At 47.4% G+C, this 19690-nt stretch overlaps 2 protein-coding genes and 2 non-coding genes across 15 annotated transcripts in view; 1 reads left to right on the top strand and 3 right to left on the bottom strand.

The window, feature by feature from the left end:
- Window positions 1–60: 60 nt before the first annotated feature.
- TSR1 (TSR1 ribosome maturation factor) lies at window positions 61–11190 on the bottom strand. 7 transcript variants are annotated; one of them, XM_070227871.1, is made up of 15 exons: window positions 10484–11190; window positions 9718–9821; window positions 9200–9419; window positions 8952–9086; window positions 8132–8556; window positions 6584–6743; window positions 5995–6152; window positions 5453–5649; window positions 4550–4712; window positions 4092–4202; window positions 3000–3132; window positions 1336–1452; window positions 776–916; window positions 597–671; window positions 61–469 (listed from the first exon to the last, which is right to left on the bottom strand). In XM_070227871.1, the coding sequence occupies exons 4-15, from the start codon at window positions 9061–9063 to the stop codon at window positions 291–293; spliced, it is 1971 nt and encodes a 656-aa protein (XP_070083972.1). In that variant the 5' UTR covers window positions 9064–9086; window positions 9200–9419; window positions 9718–9821; window positions 10484–11190; the 3' UTR covers window positions 61–290. The 7 variants fall into 7 exon arrangements, with proteins under 7 accessions (XP_070083972.1, XP_070083974.1, XP_070083970.1 ...); XM_070227873.1 differs by having other exon boundaries at window positions 9369–9419; window positions 10484–11072; XM_070227869.1 differs by having other exon boundaries at window positions 10244–11072.
- Window positions 2772–2865, bottom strand: LOC111775794 (small nucleolar RNA SNORD91 family). Its single transcript, XR_002811773.1, has one exon. It is a non-coding gene; the product is annotated as a small nucleolar RNA SNORD91 family (small nucleolar RNA).
- Window positions 3853–3948, bottom strand: LOC111775793 (small nucleolar RNA SNORD91 family). The gene has a single exon (XR_002811772.1). It is a non-coding gene; the product is annotated as a small nucleolar RNA SNORD91 family (small nucleolar RNA).
- Window positions 11191–11249: 59 nt separating the features above from the next.
- SGSM2 (small G protein signaling modulator 2) overlaps window positions 11250–19690 on the top strand; it is a 34668-nt gene continuing 26227 nt past the window's right edge. For 5 of the 6 annotated variants that reach the window (XR_002811652.2, XR_011423412.1, XM_023653223.2 and 2 more), the window contains exons 1-2: window positions 11254–11492; window positions 14944–15019. Coding sequence is in view for 4 of the 6 variants with exons in the window: in XM_023653223.2 (XP_023508991.1) it covers window positions 11436–11492; window positions 14944–15019 (133 nt within the window). In the remaining 2 variants the exon portion in view is untranslated. Of the gene's footprint in view, window positions 11493–14943; window positions 15020–19690 lie in introns of all 6 variants that reach the window. The other variant, XM_023653224.2, reaches the window with a different exon arrangement.

A 19690-nucleotide genomic window follows, 5' to 3' on the forward strand; every position in this document is an offset into this window, starting at 1 on the left:
TTTCCTGGTCACTGTCAACTTCCTATCTTCCCCTCTTAAACAGCTTTCAAAATCCTAATAGAGAGTACATATTTCAGTAAGATTTAATAGTTTTTTGGACAAAGCAGCAATAGAAAAACATTCATACTTAACTGAGACACCTTGTCAAGGGCAAGAAAAGACTTTTTCAAAAAGGGGCAAGAGACCTCTAGGCTAAAGTAGAAAATACAAACTTTGCCCAATCACAATGTGTAGGCTCCCATCCCTAGAATGCTAATTAGCAATAATGAGACAGAATCCCACTGAATCCGTTACTCCATGTCCACTTCAGGCAGTGCTGAAGAAATCCCACTTTTCACCCAAGGTACTGGTTCTGGTACATATGGATCATAAGTCCATTTTGGGAAAACTCGTTTATAGAGATTCATGAGTACTGTGTCCTGAGATTTTAGCTTCCCATCAAAACTGCACTTCATGTGGCCATGGGTACCTAGAAAGAAAACAGCAGGTTGGTCAAATTAAGGTAGAAAACATTAAAGCAGTGGTCTTCTAACCCAATAGTCATTTAGTAGCACTGGAAAAATCTAGACAAGGTCCAAAATCCCACATTCTCTTACCTAAAGGCTCCTTGATGTGTCCCCTGCGTCCCCACTTTGTTCTCAGTTCCACTGGTTTAAACCACAGCACATCCTCTTAGAATGAAACACATGGAAGACCAAGATGAAACACTTACCCACAAAATGTAAACCCAACCTTCACCCCACAAAGGCAATCAGATCCCATCCTTCACACCTACCTCTACTGAAGAACATGTAACGTACTACTGCCATCTTAGTAAAAATTTTGAAAGGATGACCACTCAGAACAACTCTTTTGATGACCATTCTGTCTGGATCCACTGACAAGAGATAGCCTGTGGCAATAAGACTGTGCATTCCTAAGGGGCAAAAGCAGAGCAGCTATTCAGGAGTCTACAGGCCAAAGCCTTCATTTACCACTCCAGTCCATTTAAAGACATATGCAAGATCTTATAGAAACTTTAAAATAGGGATGTACTATGGTGCCCTCCTGGGTCCATGGCAAAAATCATTAAGTGATATTCCTGCTGAACCTGTCCCCAGAATCTGTCCTAAATATAGCACTCTTAGCAGCCTCTATCTATTAGCTAAGGTTTGCAAGCAAGATAAAACCCCATTTGTCATTCCTGCCTTAGATCTACTGTGAGGCTGATATTGGGCTATTTTGAAAACCATCATTACCTTCTTCATACCATTTGCCTCCCAAACCTAAATACAGAAAACAGTGTTAAACCCATTAGGACCTGCAGGCCTACTCACATCTGTGAACTCAACTTACCATTGCTATTCTGTTTGAAAAGCAGCACAGATGCAGGAGGAAAAGTGATTGGGGCATAGACTGTCACCACCAGGGCCACATCAGCAGTCAGGAATCTCTGAAATTTATGTTTATCCGCTGACAAAATAAGAAGTAAAAAACAAAAACCAATATATTTTGAGAAACCATAGGTAATCCAGAGGCCTGTGAAAGCTGTATCACTCCAACTACTAAAACCAAGACACTTGTGTTTCTTCTCCCTACTAGTTCTCAAAATATTTTCCTGCCTCAATCCAACTTAAAGATACAACCCAATCCTGTCAGTGATTTTTCACCTGGAGGCAGAATCTTAGCAATTAGACTATATATGGAGTTTGAATGAAAAAGTTCTCCAGGTGATTCTGATGCCCAGCACCCCGACCTCATTTGAGAATCAATGCTTTACGGAGAATATCTCCACTAAATCGGTAGCTCTTAGTCTTAAGCAAGGATTGGCTAACATTTTCTATAAAAGGCCAGAAAATAGATATTGTAGGCTTTGTGGCCATACAGTCTCTGTTTCAACTACTCAACTCTCTCACTGTAGCACAAAACAGCCACAGACATTAAAAAAAAAAAGGCATGACTGTGTTCCAACAAAACTTTATTTAACAAAAATAAGCAGTGGGACAGAGTTGGCCCAAGGGCCATACTTTGCTGACCTCTAATATTGAGAGCTATGTGGAGCTCCTGTTTTTACCTTCAATGAAACCCTGCCCCACTGCTCTTTAATACTGAAGTTACAGGGAAATAAAATATTTTAAGGAAAAGATAAGTTAATCCCTCACTTAGCATGGCTGGTGAGAATAGAAATTATCCAGAGCACCCATTAATACCGCCTTCATCATCTTCCTCTGGCCATTGCTGAAAGTGTGTAGGTGACATTCAGAAGCCCCCAAGTTAGTACAAAACATCTTCCCACCCCTAATGTGTAGGAGTACAATTATTTTTGACACAAAAGTGTCCCTGGTCTCCACCCTCCAAACTCTTATCCAGTCTCAACATCTCAGAAGCCACACCCTTGGGTCAGCCCCATGATCTAGTGGTTAAGTTTGGCATGCTCCGCTTCAGCAGCCAGGGTTCACGGGTTCAGATCCTGGGTGTGGACCTACACCACTCATCAGCCATGTTGTGCTGGTGACCCACAAAGCAGAGGAAAGATTGGCACAAATGTTAGCTCAGAGCTAATTTTCCTCAAGCAAAAAAAAAAAAAGAGGAAGATTGGCATCAGATGTTAGCTCTGGGCGAATCTTCCTCAGCAAAGAAAAAAGCCACACGCCTCTGCTTTACCCCACTGTGGGCCACCCCTAGCCTTTGCCACATGCATATCAGATGCCAAGGGTTACACACTTTGACACATCATTTTTTTAAAGCCACCAACTCCTCCTATTCAAAACCTACTCTGGAACAAATACTCATGGCAAAGAAGCCTCAGCACCACACAGAGTTGCATCATTGGGATGCTTCAGACAGGTTCAGACATTTTGAATAAAAACATCATCGGTTCCTAAGCCAGAGTACTGAAAATACCTCTAACCCAGAGACCTGACGTTTGAAATTGAGTATTGTGCACCCCCCACCAAAAGTCACAGCCCCACAAAAGACAATAAGATAGACAAGAACCCAGAAGCTTCCCCACTGCTTACCTGCAGTGTGCTGAGAGAATAAAGGTGAGGCTCGGAAGCGCCTGAACCCACAGTGGAAGATTAGCTCCTCTTTGGCTTTCACAGGTTCAGTGTTGCCAGGGTGCCGGCTCACCACCATGTTCAGTACTGACATCTGGAGATGAAGTAAGAAACACAGAACTTCCTATCTAAAAGTAGAACAGCTAGACCTGAAAGAAGGCCAACAAAACTAACAGATTCAGATTCACTCCAAGAACTGACAATGCCAATTTACGGTGGAGTGCAGATGATGAGACACAGTCTTCTTTTTACCTCCACCAACAACTGGCATTCAAGCTGAACACAGGCTGGTTTTCAGAGCTTTCTTATACCTTCTATACTAGCTGACCTCCTCGTGTCTACATGCAAGAGCTCAACATCTGCCACAAAGTTAGTGCCGTCAAATCACTCACTCACCACACTTCAAAACTACACTCATGCAAACCCTTTCTTCCTCAATCCTTACACTGATTAAATGCCAGAGCTCTCACATACACCTCAATCTACATGACTGCTGGCCACCAAGAGAAAAGAGACCTATCTACACCTTGGCATAAACACTCTATTTTTAGGGCTGCCAATGCTTCATTAAAATATTTTTCTTTTTGCGTTTTTCTTGGTAAGCAAGATTAGCCCTGAGCTAACATCCATGCCAATCTTCCTCATTTTTTGTATGTTGGATGCCTCCACAGCATGGCTGATGAGTGGAGTAGGTCTGTGCCCAGGATCCGAACCCGCGAACCCGGGCCACCAAAGCAGAGCGTGCAGAACCTTAACCACTTGGCCACAGGGCTGGCCCCCGCTTGGTTAAAATCTGATCTGACAAACATACTTATCTCAGAGAAGTCTCAGAACCACACAGAGATTGCATCACTGAGATGCTTCAGACAGGTTCAGACATTTTTGGGTAAAACCATCATTGACTTCTCTGTCATCCTCTGATTCCTAATTCGAAAGGCAGATTTTTCATATACCAATGAGCAAAATATCAGTCAAAAATAAACTTTTAGACTGTCAGACAAAACTGTTTCGAAAATTTCATAACTCCCTATTTCCCACAAGACACTAACTGACCTTCTGTTCATGAGGTAGTAAAGAAAATGCAATCAAGGGTGCTCCTCGTTTGAAGTATTCAACCACTGAGACAGGTACTTCAGAGACATGAAGTGTGACATACCAGCCAACCTGCGAGAAGAAGGCAGAAAACAATCACACAGGTACCCTTAAGGTCTCAACAATGATGACACATTTCTCTAAATATGTTAAAAGTCTTACACTACCCCAAAGTCAACCCTCACCCTTCAAAATTGCCTTTCACAGATGCCTCAACTACCTAGATTAGACTTTTTCAGTTAACATCTCTGATACCTCTTTGTTCCCACTATCACTCTTGTCAATGACTCAGTAGCTCCTTTAATTCAGCTATGGGCAGCACAAAACTAAATAAGGTATTCACCTGAGAGAAGGAGTAAGGAGGGGGCACCTTGGCAAACAAAAGCAAATTATAGGGATAGACAACGGAAGGCAGATACCTCAGCTCCTTCAAGCTCTTTTTCCTCAATCTCTTTAAAGATTCGTCTCCTAGTGCTAGTAAAGTTCTGAAACTGAAAGATTCGAGCATAATCTTGAGGAAGGTTTTCCTTAGGATCCCATGGAGATGTCCGGAAGCTCTTGAGGCCTCTGTATTTCTGAAATCTAGAATATAGGAGATTTTAAAGAAAATAATAGTCAAATTTATATGGTGCTATTTACTCTTTCTTTCAAGTCACTTCTAATATGGCTAAGACTCTAGTTGAAAGAACTCTTAATACTCTCTCTCAAAATGACCTAATAGCCTAAGTCAAGACCATACTCCAAAACAGCTTCTAACAAATATTTCAGAACCAAACCTAAGCTTCTCACTGACAAAGGACAAAGTATTTACAGTGGCTCCCTGGTGCTGATCAGAGAGTGGCTCTTGACAAACAAGGTCCTTGATAAAAGCCTTACCTCTCTGATACCCAACAATAAACTCTGGCTTTAGTCACTCACCTCCAGCGCAGACATGATTACCTACATCTTCATGCTTTTATTCTTGCTGTTCTATCCAAACTCCGCAAAATCTCCAAACATTATATATTTCAATTGAGTATAAGTTCACATAGAAAGCATTTGCTAATTTAACCTTACTATTTCTCCTTCAATAAAATACTGTACTGTATTAATTAAAAAGTACTGTATTCATTAAAGTACTGTATTAGTCTGTATCACACAGTCTAAAACTTGATTATGTATTACTGTTTCCTGTATGTACATCTTACCTTTCCATACAGAATGTTAGCCTTTCAGGAGCAGGGACAATGTGTTTTTCTTCTTTTGCGTCACACTGACATAGTTCTGAGCCACGTAAGTTTTAAATAAAAATGTATTGATTGATTTTAGACTTGTTGACTAACCGAATTCTAGCAGCCACGTCACGGGGGGTATCTACTTCATCTGGAAACATCTCTTCCATTCTTTCTTGTTTATATTTCTCCAACATTTTTTCCTCAGCCTCTTCATCCACCTTCTCATCATACAGATCATCACGCACAGACTCTCCTATAGTCATAGTTTCATATTCCTCCTCTTCTTCCTTTTCACTACTCTCATCCTATAGAATAAAGGATTGCAGTTTTAGAAGAAACGCACACTTGTGTCTACCCTAAAGGCCATTAAGCTAAGAATAAAATAACTTTACCAGACACCTAGTCCAAACTATTATCAATTCTAAGGATGTCCACACCAGTCCAGTCTATAGTCCTCCGCTCTACCTATAAGCTATTGAAGAGTGCCCAATATCAATTCTAAGAGACTCAGTTATAAAATAAGTCTCATTGCCAGCAACTACAAAGTCACCCCTAAGAAACTGACCACACATCCCCCTCAAAGTCAGAATTTCATTTTGCCTTGCATTTAGGGCTGTACACAAAAGTGGCCTAAGGGCCCATCTCCTTACCTGAGATTCCTCTTCCATAAAATCCTCTTGTTCTATATCATCATATTCATCTCCTTCCCCACCACTTGCTCCATCTTCATCCAAAATCCACTCAGCTTGGTAACTGGATGTTCCTTTGGGAACCTTCTTTACCACCTTGGAACGTTCCTTCAAGAAGTCTATAAAACCCAAATGATTTAAGTAAATTATATACCTCCATTCCCCAATTACTCTATGTGTTCTCACCTAGGCAAGACACTAGAAATTGCTGCCAACACCAGAAACTCTGGTATACACTATGACTAGAACAGACCACTTTCAAATTTAATTCAGCTGTCTCAAAACTAGCACGATTTAAACAGCTAAATAAACCTTGCAATGAACCTGAAGATGTTTAATTGTTAATCAGAAAACAAGAACACAAGCAATTTGAGAAACAGAGTGAAGCTGTGTCCAATGTTTGCTTAGTGCAAACATACACCATTTAGGGGTAAGAGATCTCCAAATATATCTTCATCCTAGTCTTCCTTATAGGGTCCTGACTATGAGCAGCTAGACAAAATCTACAATTCCAAGCCAGATGAATTACAAACAAGTTGCTAATACCAACCATTTGCCTCACTCAGCTCCTCCTCAGTGGGCCAGGTTTGCTCCCCCTCCATTGGATCTGGGATAACCTCTGTTTGCAAAGATTCTTGTTTATCAGGGTCTGCCTTCATTAGTACCTTAACGTCTTCCTCCATATCAGCTACAGCATCCATAGCACAAATCTGAAAACCAAAAGCAAGTGATGGGCAGTCAAACATTAACCAAAAACCTACCAAATCTAACACAGTAACCAGAAAGACCCAGAAATAACATAGCCCTCAAGTAGAAGACGAATGAAATAGGGCCGGCCAGCCATGGTTAAGTTCGGCGAGCTCCACTTTGGCAGCCCGGGTTCAGTTCCCAGGCATGGACGTACACCACTCATCTGTCAGTGGCCATGCTATAGAGGCAGCGCACATGGCGGGGTAAAAAAAGGGCTGGCCTAGTGGCATAGCAGTTAAGTTCGCATGTCCCGCTTTGGCAGCCCAGGGTTTGCCAGACTGGATCCCGGATGCGGACCTACGCACCACTTGTCAAGCCATGCTGTGGCAGGCATTCTACATATAAAGTAGAGGAAGATGGGCACAGATGTTAGCTCAGGGCCAGTATTCCTTAGCAAAAAGAGGATTGGCAGATGTTAGGTCAAGGTGAATCTTCATCAGCAAAAAGAAAAAAAACGATAAATGAAACAGAATGAAACAGAAAGCTGAACTTGCCAAAATTTTCCAAATAGTTCTATTTCCTAGCATTTGAAGTCTATATCTCTGCTTGGTTCTTGAGGCCTTTCATAATCTGGTCCCACTCCTACCAGTTTATTACGTATCTCACTCCTATCAAGCTGATTTCTTCAGAGCTCAAAGAAACCCTTTGATGCATCACTGTCTCTAAGTTCACACTGTCTCTATCTTCTATGATATTCTGTCATCACCAACTCACACGTCACATTCATCCTTCCCAATACCTGGCTCAAGTTTGATCTCTTCTGTGAAGCTTGCTAGTCTACTTTCTCAATTTCCACAGCAGGTCTGTACCTCAACTACACTCTTTCTTTCTTTCTTTCTTTCTTTTTGTGAGGAAGATTGTCCCTCAGCTAACATCTGTGCCAGTCTTCCTCTATTTTGTATGTGGGACGCCACCAAAGCATGGCCCAATGAGCAGTGTGTAAATCTGCGCTTGGGATCTGAACCCGCAAACCCCAGGCTGCCAAAGCGGAGCATGTGAACTTGACCACTACACCACTGGGCCAGCTCCAACACATTTTCTTATTCTTTATTCCAAGGGTGTTTGCCGTTTTTTTCAGATCTAATTAAGTTGTCTGAGGAAAGAGACTGCATCTTGTGTATCTTCTATAAACTCAGAGCCAATTGCTGTGCAAGGGACCTACAAAGTGCTGGATAAATATATGACAGGTCAACATATTTGTAGACTACTGCCTTATTTCAAATTAGCAGTCACCTCCAGGGACTACTAGTAGTCTAGTGTGCAGACTACCTTCTCCCGAAGTTAGTTCCCATCCTGTGCCAGCTTACACACTTATCTACAGTTCAGTCTTCAAGAACATCAATCTCACCTCCATCGCCATGCCTGGGTCCTTCCGGGATTTGATCACTCTGGGATGTAAAGGGAAAGGGTCCATAGGGGCATCTATCTGTTTCATCTGGAAATCACCATGTCCAATGATATGCAGCAAGCTATTTACATTCAGAGTCTGCCCACGAACATAGCCTGAGATTTTCAAGGTGCCCACCAAGTTATTCTCTTCGCCAGGCACAAAGTCTGCAGCATGAGCAAGCAGGTAGGCCCGCCGATCTCGAAAGGCAAGATGCCGTTGCTTTTGGTTAGCCAACTGCCTGAGCAGCATCCCTGCCTCCTGGTGAGTGTCTAACAAGAGGAATTTGTCATCAGGAAAGCGCTTCTCCACTACTTTACTTAACTTCTTTCTGGCATCTATTTGTTTCTTCGGTGGGAGGCCAGAAACCCCCTGGACAGCTAGTGCTGTAAGTAAAAGAGAAAGGACTTCTTGAATTGTTGCTTCATTATATGGAAATGCCCCCTGCAGTTCACAACCAAGCTAGCAGTTCAGTTGTGAGCCCAGAGATCACTGGAAAAAACAAAACTCAGCTACCCTCAAGAAATTTCACAGTAAAACCAAACTTCATATTCTTTTTCCTGTGGGCAAAGGTCAGCCCAGAAATAAAAAAGCACCTCAATATCTAATTTGTAAATAACAGACCAAGTTGAGGCCTACATGTACAATCCACTACCAGCTGAATACAACCCACCAGTTGTATTCCTGCATCAAGTGTCAAACAGTGCCCCACAAACTATAGGTGCACAATAAATGCTAATTCACTTCCTTCCCTGGCCTCCAATACTCCCAACTCACTTACTATAGGTGGGAAGGCCCTGAGCAAAAAGGCAGGAAAGGCAGTAATCCCCGGTGCTGTCCCAGCCTTCTAGTGGATCAAGGAGGAAGAGGATGGTATCGGCTACTTTAGCCATGTCTAAGACAGTATGCAGATCCCCTGGAGAGAGAAGACAAAGTCAGTAGGAAGAGATGGTTGACACCAGCACATTATTCTCAAAAAATATTACTACTCAAAATGTAATGATAGAAAATATTGTGGTATACTCCAACCTGGCCTTGCAGATGTGAAAAACCACCGATGTTTCAAGCGGGGGCATAACAGCACAAAGCCATGGCTGCTTCCCCATTCATTCAGGTGTACTGTTCCAGTGTCCCTATCCTGAAGCAGCCGAAAGGCCTCTGTCAGGGAAATCCTGTTGTGCAGGGGCACCACCAGTACCTGATGAGGAGAGCCATCCTTGCTGCCCAGCTGTCTCTTCTCTGCCAGAACCTGGGGGTACGGATTAGAGAACATCTCAATGTTTCAGTACTTCGTCCTCAGTACTGCACTTCCAACGGTGCGGTTGCCCCTCGCAGCCAGCAACTCTCTTGTAAAAGGTGACGTTCATGTCACGGGGGTGGCAGGCGCTCGGACCAAAGCACTGAATGCCCTAGTCTGAGTCTAGACCTGCACGCCTGACGTGCGCTCTAGGATTAGTCTCCATTCCCGGCCCCTTCCCTGGCCCACATTTCCTAGTTCCTAGAACGGTTGTGAAGCCACACCATCCCCCAATCCCCGCTTCACTCACCGCCTCCTTCTTCTGCTTTCGGAGCTGGCTGGCGCGATGCCTCTGGTCTACTCTGCTGAGCTCTTTTTTCACTTTCTTGCTTAGGGTTTTCAGCGCTAGACGGCCTGAGGGCAGATCAGAGAGGGCTCTTGTGCTGGGCATCAGAGGAAGGTCAAGAAAGAGGACCCCAGTCCGCCCACCTTACAGAGAGCTTTAGCGCGGGGTGCAGGCCGGAGGTAGGAGCTCAGTCTGGGCATGAGGAAAAGCAGTTAATATCGACTCAACACCCCTCCTTCCTTCAACCCTCTCTTCTCACCCTTGCCATCCCGCTGCGCGGATCCCCGACCCCGATGCCGCCCGCCTTTATGAGGTTTATTCTGCTGCTTCAGCGGGCCGGAGCGGTGGGCCGCCATGCCGCCGTTCGCGTGTAGCGAGACAGCACTACTTCCGGGCCAGATCGAGCGCTTCCGGTCCCCCCATGGGGGCGGGCCCACCCTGGGGAGGGGCGGGGCTCCCGCGTCCTCTCGCGAGTGTCTTTAAAATCTACCTCTGAGGGCTCGTCGCCGCGACACCGTAAAACTGGGGTGTAAACTTTTCCCACGCGGCAGTGCGTGGTGGGGGGCTTCAAAAAGCCCGGTGTAGACTCGAGGTTCAGGTTCTCGCTCGCAGAGGGCTATTTTGCTCCCCTGCATTTTCACTTTCTGCCCTATCAAGTTGCATCACTTAGGAAGATGTAGAATGGAAGATTCTCCATTCGTGTGGAAGAGGGCTAAGCCCCTCCTCTCACCTAGATTTGTGCACGCAGGCCTCCGTTTGCAGCAGCAGGTGTTCTCTATCAGTTTGAGCACCCTTTTCTGTCCGTCAATGCCCCCGTGTGGCTGCCGAAGTCTACAAGGCGAATCGTGTGGAGAGCTCTCCTCTCCCCTTCCCGGGCTCCGTACGAGTTCCCGCTGGTCCCGTGCGCGCCCCAACGTCCCACAGAGCAATAGGGGCCAGACGGGACGAGGCGACCCCTAGAGGGGCAGGGAGGCTGGCCGCGACACTCGTGCCCTCAGGGCAGCAGAACCTCTTCCCACAAGCTTTGCAACTGAGGACGGCCGGCTGGCAGGGGACTTAGAGGGACGATGGAGTTGGGGCCTTTCTCAGCCCGGGGACTAACGCTGGCTTCCCCGTGGCCAGACTCGAGGTGCAGGGGGCCCCGGCCCTTCCCGTCGGGAAAGCGAGCGGGTGGAAATCAGGGGGCGCCTAGCTGGATTGAGGCCAGGTCCGGCGCCAGCGACTTTCTCCTCAGCCGTGGGGTGCGGGGCGCTCCCGGCCGCCCCGCCCGGCGCCCAGCGGTGCTACTGCTGGCGCTCACAATGCGAGTTCGCGCCCTCGGGGCGGGAGCAGGCGCGTTGCCATGACAGCAGCCCGCGTGGCGCGCGCCCCGGGGTCCCGACGACCCCCCGGGAGCGCGCTGCCTCCCCCTCACCCCGACCCCCCCTCCCCGTGACTGAGCGCACCCCCCCGCCCCCGGCAGTGGGAAGGGGCCGGGCCAGCTGCCTGACGTCTGTGCTGGGCTCGGAAAATGGCTGCGGAGCCGAGCACCGGGCAGTGGCGGCGGCGGCGGCGGGCGGGGAGCGCCGCGGGCGGGGGCTCCGCCTTGCGCGTGGGGCGCTGAGCCGAGAGGCGCGGAGGAGGCGAGGGCGCGCTGGGGGCTTGGGGCCGCTCGGCGCCGCCTCCCCGCCACCCGCCGCACCATGGGCAGCGCAGAGGACGCAGTCAAAGAGAAACTGCTCTGGAACGTGAAAAAGGAGGTAAAGTCAGGGCAAGGACCCCTAGGGGCTCGGGTCCTGGCCTGCGCGGCCCCGGGGGTGGGCAGAAAGCTCCGCGTCCACCCCGGGGCGCGGGCGGGGGCTCTCGTGGGCCCCGGGCGGGGTCCTGAACTGGCTGCGGCCCCCGCCCTCCCTCGGATCTAGGGGCAGCCAGCTCCCCTCGGTCCGGGGGGCTCGGCCCGCGCTCCAGGGATTGTGTGCTCCGCGATCCCGCAGCTCCCCGCCCTGCGACGGCAGCAGCGCTGGGAGACCGAGGTCGGGGGAGGGGTGGCGGCGATTTCTAGAGAACCGGGGCTGCCGGTACATTGTCGGCGCCGCCTGGGGAGGGGGCGGAGCCCTCGCTAGCCCCCTGCGGTGCTAAACGGGTGTTTTGGGGGCTTGGCTCTCAATTACCCTACACCCCGTCTCCGGTATCCCTCTGGGAACTGAGTCCCGGCTGCAGGAGGCTTCGCTGCACACCTCGCTGCTTCTCCCTCCACGCCCACTTCCCTACCCAGAGACCAGGGGTTTACTTGAGAACGGCTTTTAAGACTCAGATTTTTTCCCCCTTTTGAGGGAGGCCCCCTATGTAAGAAAAAGAAGAGTCCTTCTCTCTACTTATGTCCTTTACCTTGACCCTGCCCTAAAGCCCATTTCTATTTCATTGGAGGGGGTGCCCATATGAATGACTCACCCCCATATGAGAGCTGGAGAGCTCAAACCGGAAGAGTGAATTAGAATAGATTAGGCCTGTGGAGCCACGAACTGCTCCCGCCTACCTTTGTGGCTGTCATCTGCCAGATGTGTAAACTCCTTGAGGGCAGGAAACACATCTGTTTTGTCCAGTGCCTGGCACACAGTAGGCACTCAATGACTGGTAAATAAATCCGCTGATCTTGGAGACTGAAAGTCTTGTGGGAATGCATAAACTTTGGAATAGTCTGGACCTTGCTCTGTGTGACCTTGAATAAGTTACTTAACCTCTCTGAGTCTTGATTTCTTCATCTCTAAAATGGGAATAACGATATCTACCTAATATATAAAAGTTTACCGTGTGGATTCCTTTACCCCTTCCTAGAGCTTCAGGATTGGAGAAGACGCCAGGTTCTCATAAAATCCTAGAAGGCTCTAGATGGTTCTCCTGCATTAACTGTGACCTGGCTGCTGTGCCCTAACGTTTGTTCCCTTCCCTCTTGTTGGCAAAGAACTGGCTGAAGCCGTCACCTTTCCTGCTGTGTGAGAAGCTTCCTTGTGCCTTTGCCGTGAAGCAGCCAAAAAAGTTTTTTAGGCCAGGATTATGTTAAATCAGCATATAAACTCCAACCCTGGTCTCCCCAAGGAAAAGAGAAATCTCACATCTCAATGATTATCCGCAGGAAACAAGCAGTTCAGTGACAGAGACGTATATGAACAGTATAAATAAGAACAAAAAAGTAGCCATACCCAAACAGTGGACAGATGTGCTAGGCTTCTTGGTGTGATCCAGATTTGGGGTTGGTCAAGGATAATAGGAAAGATTTTTGAGAAGACAGTGATTCTTTTTTCACTACTTAGAAGGCTGTCTGTACTATGCTAAGGATGATTCCTAAACAAATATGAGAAGCGTCCAGAATATGCCCCAGCTGTGTATGCTACCTAACAAAGGTTGACCTGCTCTGAATTCTTTCTTCCCTTCCCCCTTCAGCACTTGATTTAGAGAGAAACATCCTTTCCTCTCCTACACGTAGTAACAGTGGGGATAATTGTAGGTAAGGCTGGCCTTTTATGAAGGACCTCTTGTATGAGTCTAGAGGCCTCGGTAGGTTCTAACGCCCAAATCTACCCCCCTAGCCTGCTTCAGATGCCTGCAGGTCTTTGAGCTGTGACTATGCTCTGTTTAATGCAAACACCGCTTGGGAAGTAATCTAGGAAGCTTTTAACAGTTTAGAGTGCAGGATTAATCTGATCCCCTTTTACCTAACCACTAACCGTGAGCACTTTCCGGCAGGCAGGAGCCTCCTGGTCCTTCCTTCCTCCTCCACAGACTTTAGAAACTTTTCCCTCCTCCAAACTACAGTCCTAGGTGAGGGCCTTGGGAGCAAGGGCAGCATCAGGACACTGCGTGCCTTGTCCAAAGAATGGCAAAGACGAGCTCTGCCCAGAGCTTACTTTATCTGTAAGATTTTACACTGGGATTGAGGTAATCCATCCCTCTAATCTCCAGTATTAGTATCTGTCTCTTGGCAGGTTCCCCCAGGACATCAAAAGTGCTTGTCTTAAGTGTTGGGAGCAACTAGAACCTCACACACTGCTGATGGGAGTGTAAATTGGTACAACCACTTTGGAGAGCAATTTGGCAAAACCTAGTAAAGTGGAATATATGCATCAGAAATTCCTTGTCTAGAAATAAAAATCCAAAGAAATGAGCACCTGTGTTCACCAAAAGACATATCCAGAATGTTCATAGCAGCACTATTCATAACAGCCTCAAATTGGAAACTACCAAATGGTAGTCAGTTGTGGTGTGTTCACATGTTGGAGAATGAACAATCCACAACTACAGACAACGTGAATAAGTCACACAATCACACCAGGGAGCAAGAGAAACCCAGTCACAAAACACTACACACTAACTGATTCCATCTATAAAAAGTACAAAAACCTGGCAAAACTACTCTATGATGTTAGCAGTCAGGATAATGAGTACCCTGGAGGGGAGTAGTGACTGGAAGGAAACAGGACATGGTGGGGGGTGCTTTCGGGTGCTGGTCACACCTCATGTTTCTTCAACTGGATGCTGGTTTCACAGTCATGTTCAGTTTGTGAAAATTCATCAAGCTGTATAATTATGATATACACCCTTTCTATATGTTTACTCTGTCAATAGAAAGTTTTGTTTTTACAAAGTGCTTTCTTAAAGAAAGATGTGACTCCTCACCTTACAAGGTTATTTGGAAGCTTTTATGTCCAGCTAGGAACCCAAAATATCAGTGTTCTACCTAGACGGAAAGACGGCTGGGCTTGCAAGCATGTGGAGAGTGTCCCTGAGGCCTGGATGGACCTACCCCCAACCCTGGAGAAGAGGGAGAAAAGAAGGGGCAGGTTGTTTATCTACAGCATGTATGGAGACAATTTGTCCTTAAAGAATAATGTGTCTGCCCAGAAGCCTTTCTTCAGTTAAGTGCAGAGGAGCAAACAGTACCCCATCCCTGTTCTCTACGGCAGGGCACTTCCTCCTGGGCTGGAACATCTGCATTGATTGTCTGGTGGTTTATGGCATCATTTTTTCCCTGGTTGCCTTTCCAAGATGCTTTGGAGCTGGCCGTGCTGAAGAAACCTTGCTCCCCTGACCCCATCCCTGTCATCTACTCTGCAAGTGTCTGAACCCAGATGAGGAGGGCAGAGCCGAGCTATTTACTTGCCTACAGGCCTTTGATCAGAAAAATAAGTAACAATGATGCCTGTTTGTCTGCAGGTGAAGCAAATCATGGAGGAGGCTGTCACCAGGAAGTTTGTGCATGAAGATAGCAGCCACATCATTGCTCTGTGTGGTGAGTGAGTGACTGGGCGATAGTGGGAGGTGGGTTTAGAATTGAGAATACTGTGCTGGGGCCAGAGAAAGATGAGTCCTCAGGTTTAGTAGTTCTCAAATCAAGTCAGGATCAACTCAGAAGCTTTCAAAATCTCCTTGGGCCGCATCCCACCTACTGAATCAGGATCTCTAGGGCCCAAGAATCTATCTATGTTTATTTCCCTCAGTCAGTAGTTGTCAAATTTTACCATGCATCAGAGTCATCGGAAGGGCTTGTTAGAACACTGATTCCTGGGTCCCAGCCCTGGAATTTCTGATTCTAGTAGGTCTGAGGCGGGCCTGAGAATTTGCATTTCTGACAAGTTCACAGATGGTGCTGATGCTGCTGGTCCAGGGACCACACTTTGAGAACAACTGCCCTAGGTAATTTGGATTTGGGTACCACTGCTCTGGTTTATCCTTGCTTTAACTTTAGGGAAGAGTTTGTGCTTTTTGGGTGCTTTCTGTGCCACAGCTACTTTCTAATTAATCCCACCTGTGTTGCTCCAACATCCCAACTCTGCAAGCACTTGATTGGATGCAAAATAGCATGAGTGTAGGATAGCAGGATAGCCAAAGCCTTCTCACCTTAGAAGGAGAAAGTCCATAATAAAGCATAGGTTCCTCTTCAACGAGAAGACTTTTGCTTTTGTAGGAACCAGCCTCTCTCTCCACACAATGGAGTTTTCTTGGATTTCCAAAATTTGACCTTCCTTTCAACTCCCTTTCTGAAGGGACAAGGAGCCATTTGCCATCTCCATGTTGTTTTCCTTGGCCTTTGAGATTGTGTTTGGGGTTCATGGAAGAGAGGTTGTGTATTTCTTTTTTTTTTTTAAGTCTTCTTTAATTTCTCTCAACAGTGTTTATAGCTTTTTCTTCTTCTTCTTCCTCTCCCCAAAGCCCCCCAGTACACAGTTGTATATTCTAGTTGTAGGTCCTTCTAGTTCTGCTGTATGAGCTGCTGCCTCGGCATGGCCTGATGAGTGGTGCTAGGTCTGTGCCCAGGATCTGAACCGGTGAAACCCCGGGCCGCCGAAGCACAGCACATGAATTTAGAGGTTGTGTATTTCCGAGAGGAAGGAATGAAAGGAGCAGATTAGGGAAGGGACACTTTTTGACAGTAGTGTGATGAAGCAGAAGGAGCTGCCCTTCCTGTCAGTCCAGCAACAAATACTGAGGGCCCACTAGGTGCCAGACACTGTTCTCCAGGTGGGGAAATGGCAGTGATAAAATGGACATTCTCTGCCCCAGGGGCTTACGTTCTGTGGGGAGACAGAGAGAAAACAAATACACACATAAATGTGTCCTCTAATAACAGGTTTGATAATAGTTATGAAGGAAAATAAAGCAGAGAGGTGAGGGAGGGCGATCGGGGAAAGGCCTGTGGGCAAAGCCTGAGTGATTTTCAAGTGACTCCTAGTGCTCTGCTTGCTTCTTAAGTTGGGTTGGACAAATTTCTTAACTTCTGTCACCCTCAGTTTGCTCCTCTAAAAACAGGCCAGTGATTCCCACATCAGGGAATTTTTGTGTGGATTGAGATGATGCATGTGAACATTGCAAGCATAGCATTGTAAGAGTTCGGAAAATGTCTGTCTTTCTGTCTCTTTTGGATGTTGAGGCTGAAGCTAGATTTGCAGGATTTGAGTTCCCACCATGTCCCTTTTGAGTTAGTTTCCCCGGTTCTTTGAGATGATGTAATGATTCCCAGGTTTACAAAGAGCAATCAGATCTCACCTTTTCTTGGGTAGAACCTATGCTAGGGTAAAAAGGCTGCTAGTCTTGCAATAAATGGCTTTGAAGAATATTAGAACTCTACTCCTTTCCACCTGTGCTGTGTTCCCCTGACGTCAGCCACTGTCTGGCCCTGTCACCAGGAGGGCTCTGCTGGTGGCCCGCTTATGCAGGACTTAGTGCTAGGCTTTGTCCAGAGCACACACAGCAAGCACAGAAAACAGAATAAAATTGTGCAAACAGCTTGTGCATGGGCACCACACGTGGGTGGCCATGGGGGAATGGGGGAAGAGAGGCAGAAAGAAAAGCTGTGGGCGTTGCACATTCAGGCCAATTAGGGTGAGAAGGAACTATCAGCTCTCCTCTGATCAGCCCAGGGGCCCCCGGGAACCAGTGGGGCTTTCGCTTTTGTCTCCTGCCTGGAAGCCCAGGGCCCTTTCCAGCGGGCAGGGATATCACCCTCAAAAGGAGTGAATCTTCTACTTTTAGCCAGTTTCGGTTGCAGAAATAGAACAAGGGTCTGTAAAATAGACCCAAGTCTCCAGGGTTCTAAAGTCAGCCCAGGAGCAAGAGGAGCTCTGTTCTGCTGGATCTCTGGACGTGCCTTAGGTCCACAAGGGCAAACTTCAATGCCCACAGGGTCAGAAGAGAAACATCCACATAGGAAGCTTGCAGAGTGTGAGACAGCAGGCGGTGGTGGGGACCGGGGTGAACTGGCTGGCACTTGCCCTGTTTGAGGGAGGCAGCCCACCACTCAGCTCCTGCAGGAATGCTGGCCCAGGCTTGCCATGGCCCTTGTTTTATTTTAAGAGAAGCCAGCAGTCTGGATTTTTATATGAAATTTCCCAGTTTTTAAATGCTGATAACTAATTCTTATTACAAAAAAATGTGTGGGCCAATCAAAAGGCGTCTGCAAGCCTCTGCCAGTTTGCTGTCTCTGCCATGGGCTCGATGCAGTCACTGAGGGGATCATCAGCAGGAGGGGCTGCCAACAGTATAAAGCTAAGTCAAGCCGGGGCATCTGAGACCCATGGAAAAGGAATCCTTACACTTTGTCAAAATTGGTGTTCAGTGGTGAAATAGATCCCACTTTGGGCTCAAAATAAGATTGGTTTAAAGCAGTGATTATCAAGCTTTTTTCCTGCCTGCCAGCCATTTCCCTGCATCACAAAGTGGAATCATAATTAGGGATTCCTGGGGGGAGGCAGAGGGAAAAATAGATATGTATTGCTGGAAAGCTACACCCCTCTGACTTTTTGGAGATTTTGATATGCCAGTCTCCTGCACCCCCTGGAAAAACGCATTTTTAGTCCAAAGTAAATCCAGCCTTATGCTGGGTCTTGCTGTTGTCCCAGCCATGTCCAGATTTCAGCTTTGTTCTGGGAGAAATGGGAGTGCAGAGAAGGTGCTGAGAGATCCGGAGCCTAGTGAAGGCTGTGGAGACTGGATTCACCATGGAGTGACCACATTCCCTAGAGCTTTGGGGAGTGCGGGCGCCCTGGGCTCCTCCGCTCTGCCCTGGCCCCTCTGTTCTTGGCCGAGGAGGGCTTAGGGGTGACTGAAGAGGGCAGGGCCTGGGCAAGATGTGCTTCTCTGAGCTTCCTTAGAGTACAGACATTTGGACTGGAAACAGCACCTTCCTGGAAAGCCTTAGAAATAGAGCTGGAGAATCCCTGGATCAAGACCTGGCGCTGGGCAAACCCAAGAAAGTTGCTCGAGACCCAGGTTCCCGTTACCCACAGGGAGCAGTGAAACTCCCAGGCCTGGGGAGAAATGTGCATTTCTTGTGTGTTTGCTGTGGTTGTTCCTAAACCTGTCTATCCAGAAGCCAGTCAGGGCCCTACAGGTGGAAACCTTGTGAGGAAGCTTTGTTGGCAACCCCGGCTGGCTGGGAGGGGTCTCTGTGCTGTTCTCTTACCACAGAGCCTGGCTGAGGTGCTACTCTGAGGCAGCCGCCTCTGAACCCTCAGGCCAGGACCAGTGTGACTGCCCCTCCCGCTGGCAGAAGGTGGGGCTTGGAGAATAGGCCCAAACCTACCACTGTGGGAGACGGTTCTTTGATATCTCCTCATTACCTTAAAAAGTTGGGTCAAGGGGCTGGCCCCATGGCCGAGTGGTTAAGTTCGTGCACTCCGCTGCAGGTGGCCCAGTGTTTCGTTGGTTCGAATCCTGGGCGCAGACATGGCACTGCTCATCAAGCCACACTGAGGCGGCATCCCACATGCCATAGCTAGAAGGACCCACAGTGAAGAATATACAACTATGTACTGGGGGGCTTTGGGGAGAAAAAGGAAAAAAATAAAAATTTTTAAAAAAAAAAAAAGTTGGGTCAAGTTTGCATTTTGCTCTATAATATGGTGTTTGAAACTTTTATTTTAATATGAAGACTTACTGCTGAATGAAATTAATGTTTCCTGTTTTCCCTGTGGTTCTTGAACCCCCAGGGGTAGGCTGATATCTCCTGCCATCCTTTTCCCTAGAGAGCAAGGCGCTTTAACTTTTGCTTGTGGGCACCTCAAGGTCAGGGTTAAGCAGCAAACTGTCCCAAGTTTTGCCTTTGAACTCTGCATTTGTGATAGTAATGTATGTGCTTTAGAGGGCACAGTGCTCTCTTCCCGTCAAGGAGTCTGAAGTAATTTAGGCATCAATCCATGAGAGCTGGAGAAGCCGCTGTTTCTCTGCCTCCACAGTATTTCTGTTTGCTGTATTCTGATTGGGTGCTGAGGTTGGATTTTAACCTTTGGTAGACAGAGTGGGTTTACAAGGTTCCTGGTCCACAGAGAGGTTCCTGGCCTGGCAGAGCAGGTTGTCAGACTCATAAATGTCTCCTCTCCCACTAGAGGCATTGGGGGCAGGGCCCAGGACAGACTGGGCCAGCCCTGCCCCTCAGTCACCAGGTTCCCTGCCCTCCTGTCCAGAT

This window comes from Equus caballus, chromosome 11, assembly GCF_041296265.1.
Source record: "Equus caballus isolate H_3958 breed thoroughbred chromosome 11, TB-T2T, whole genome shotgun sequence".
Classification (NCBI taxonomy): Eukaryota; Metazoa; Chordata; class Mammalia; order Perissodactyla; family Equidae; genus Equus; species Equus caballus.

Coding starts and splice junctions, on each gene's coding strand:
- TSR1 (XM_070227869.1), bottom strand. CDS start 10,388: ATGCAGGGGAGCAAAATAGCCCTCTGCGAGCGAGAACCTGAACCTCGA. Junction 8,557..8,951: donor TCAGGGCCTTCCCACCTATA/GTAAGTGAGTTG, acceptor TTTTACTTACAG/CACTAGCTGTCCAGGGGGTT. Junction 6,744..8,131: donor ACCCAGGCATGGCGATGGAG/GTGAGATTGATG, acceptor TTTGGTTTTCAG/ATTTGTGCTATGGATGCTGT.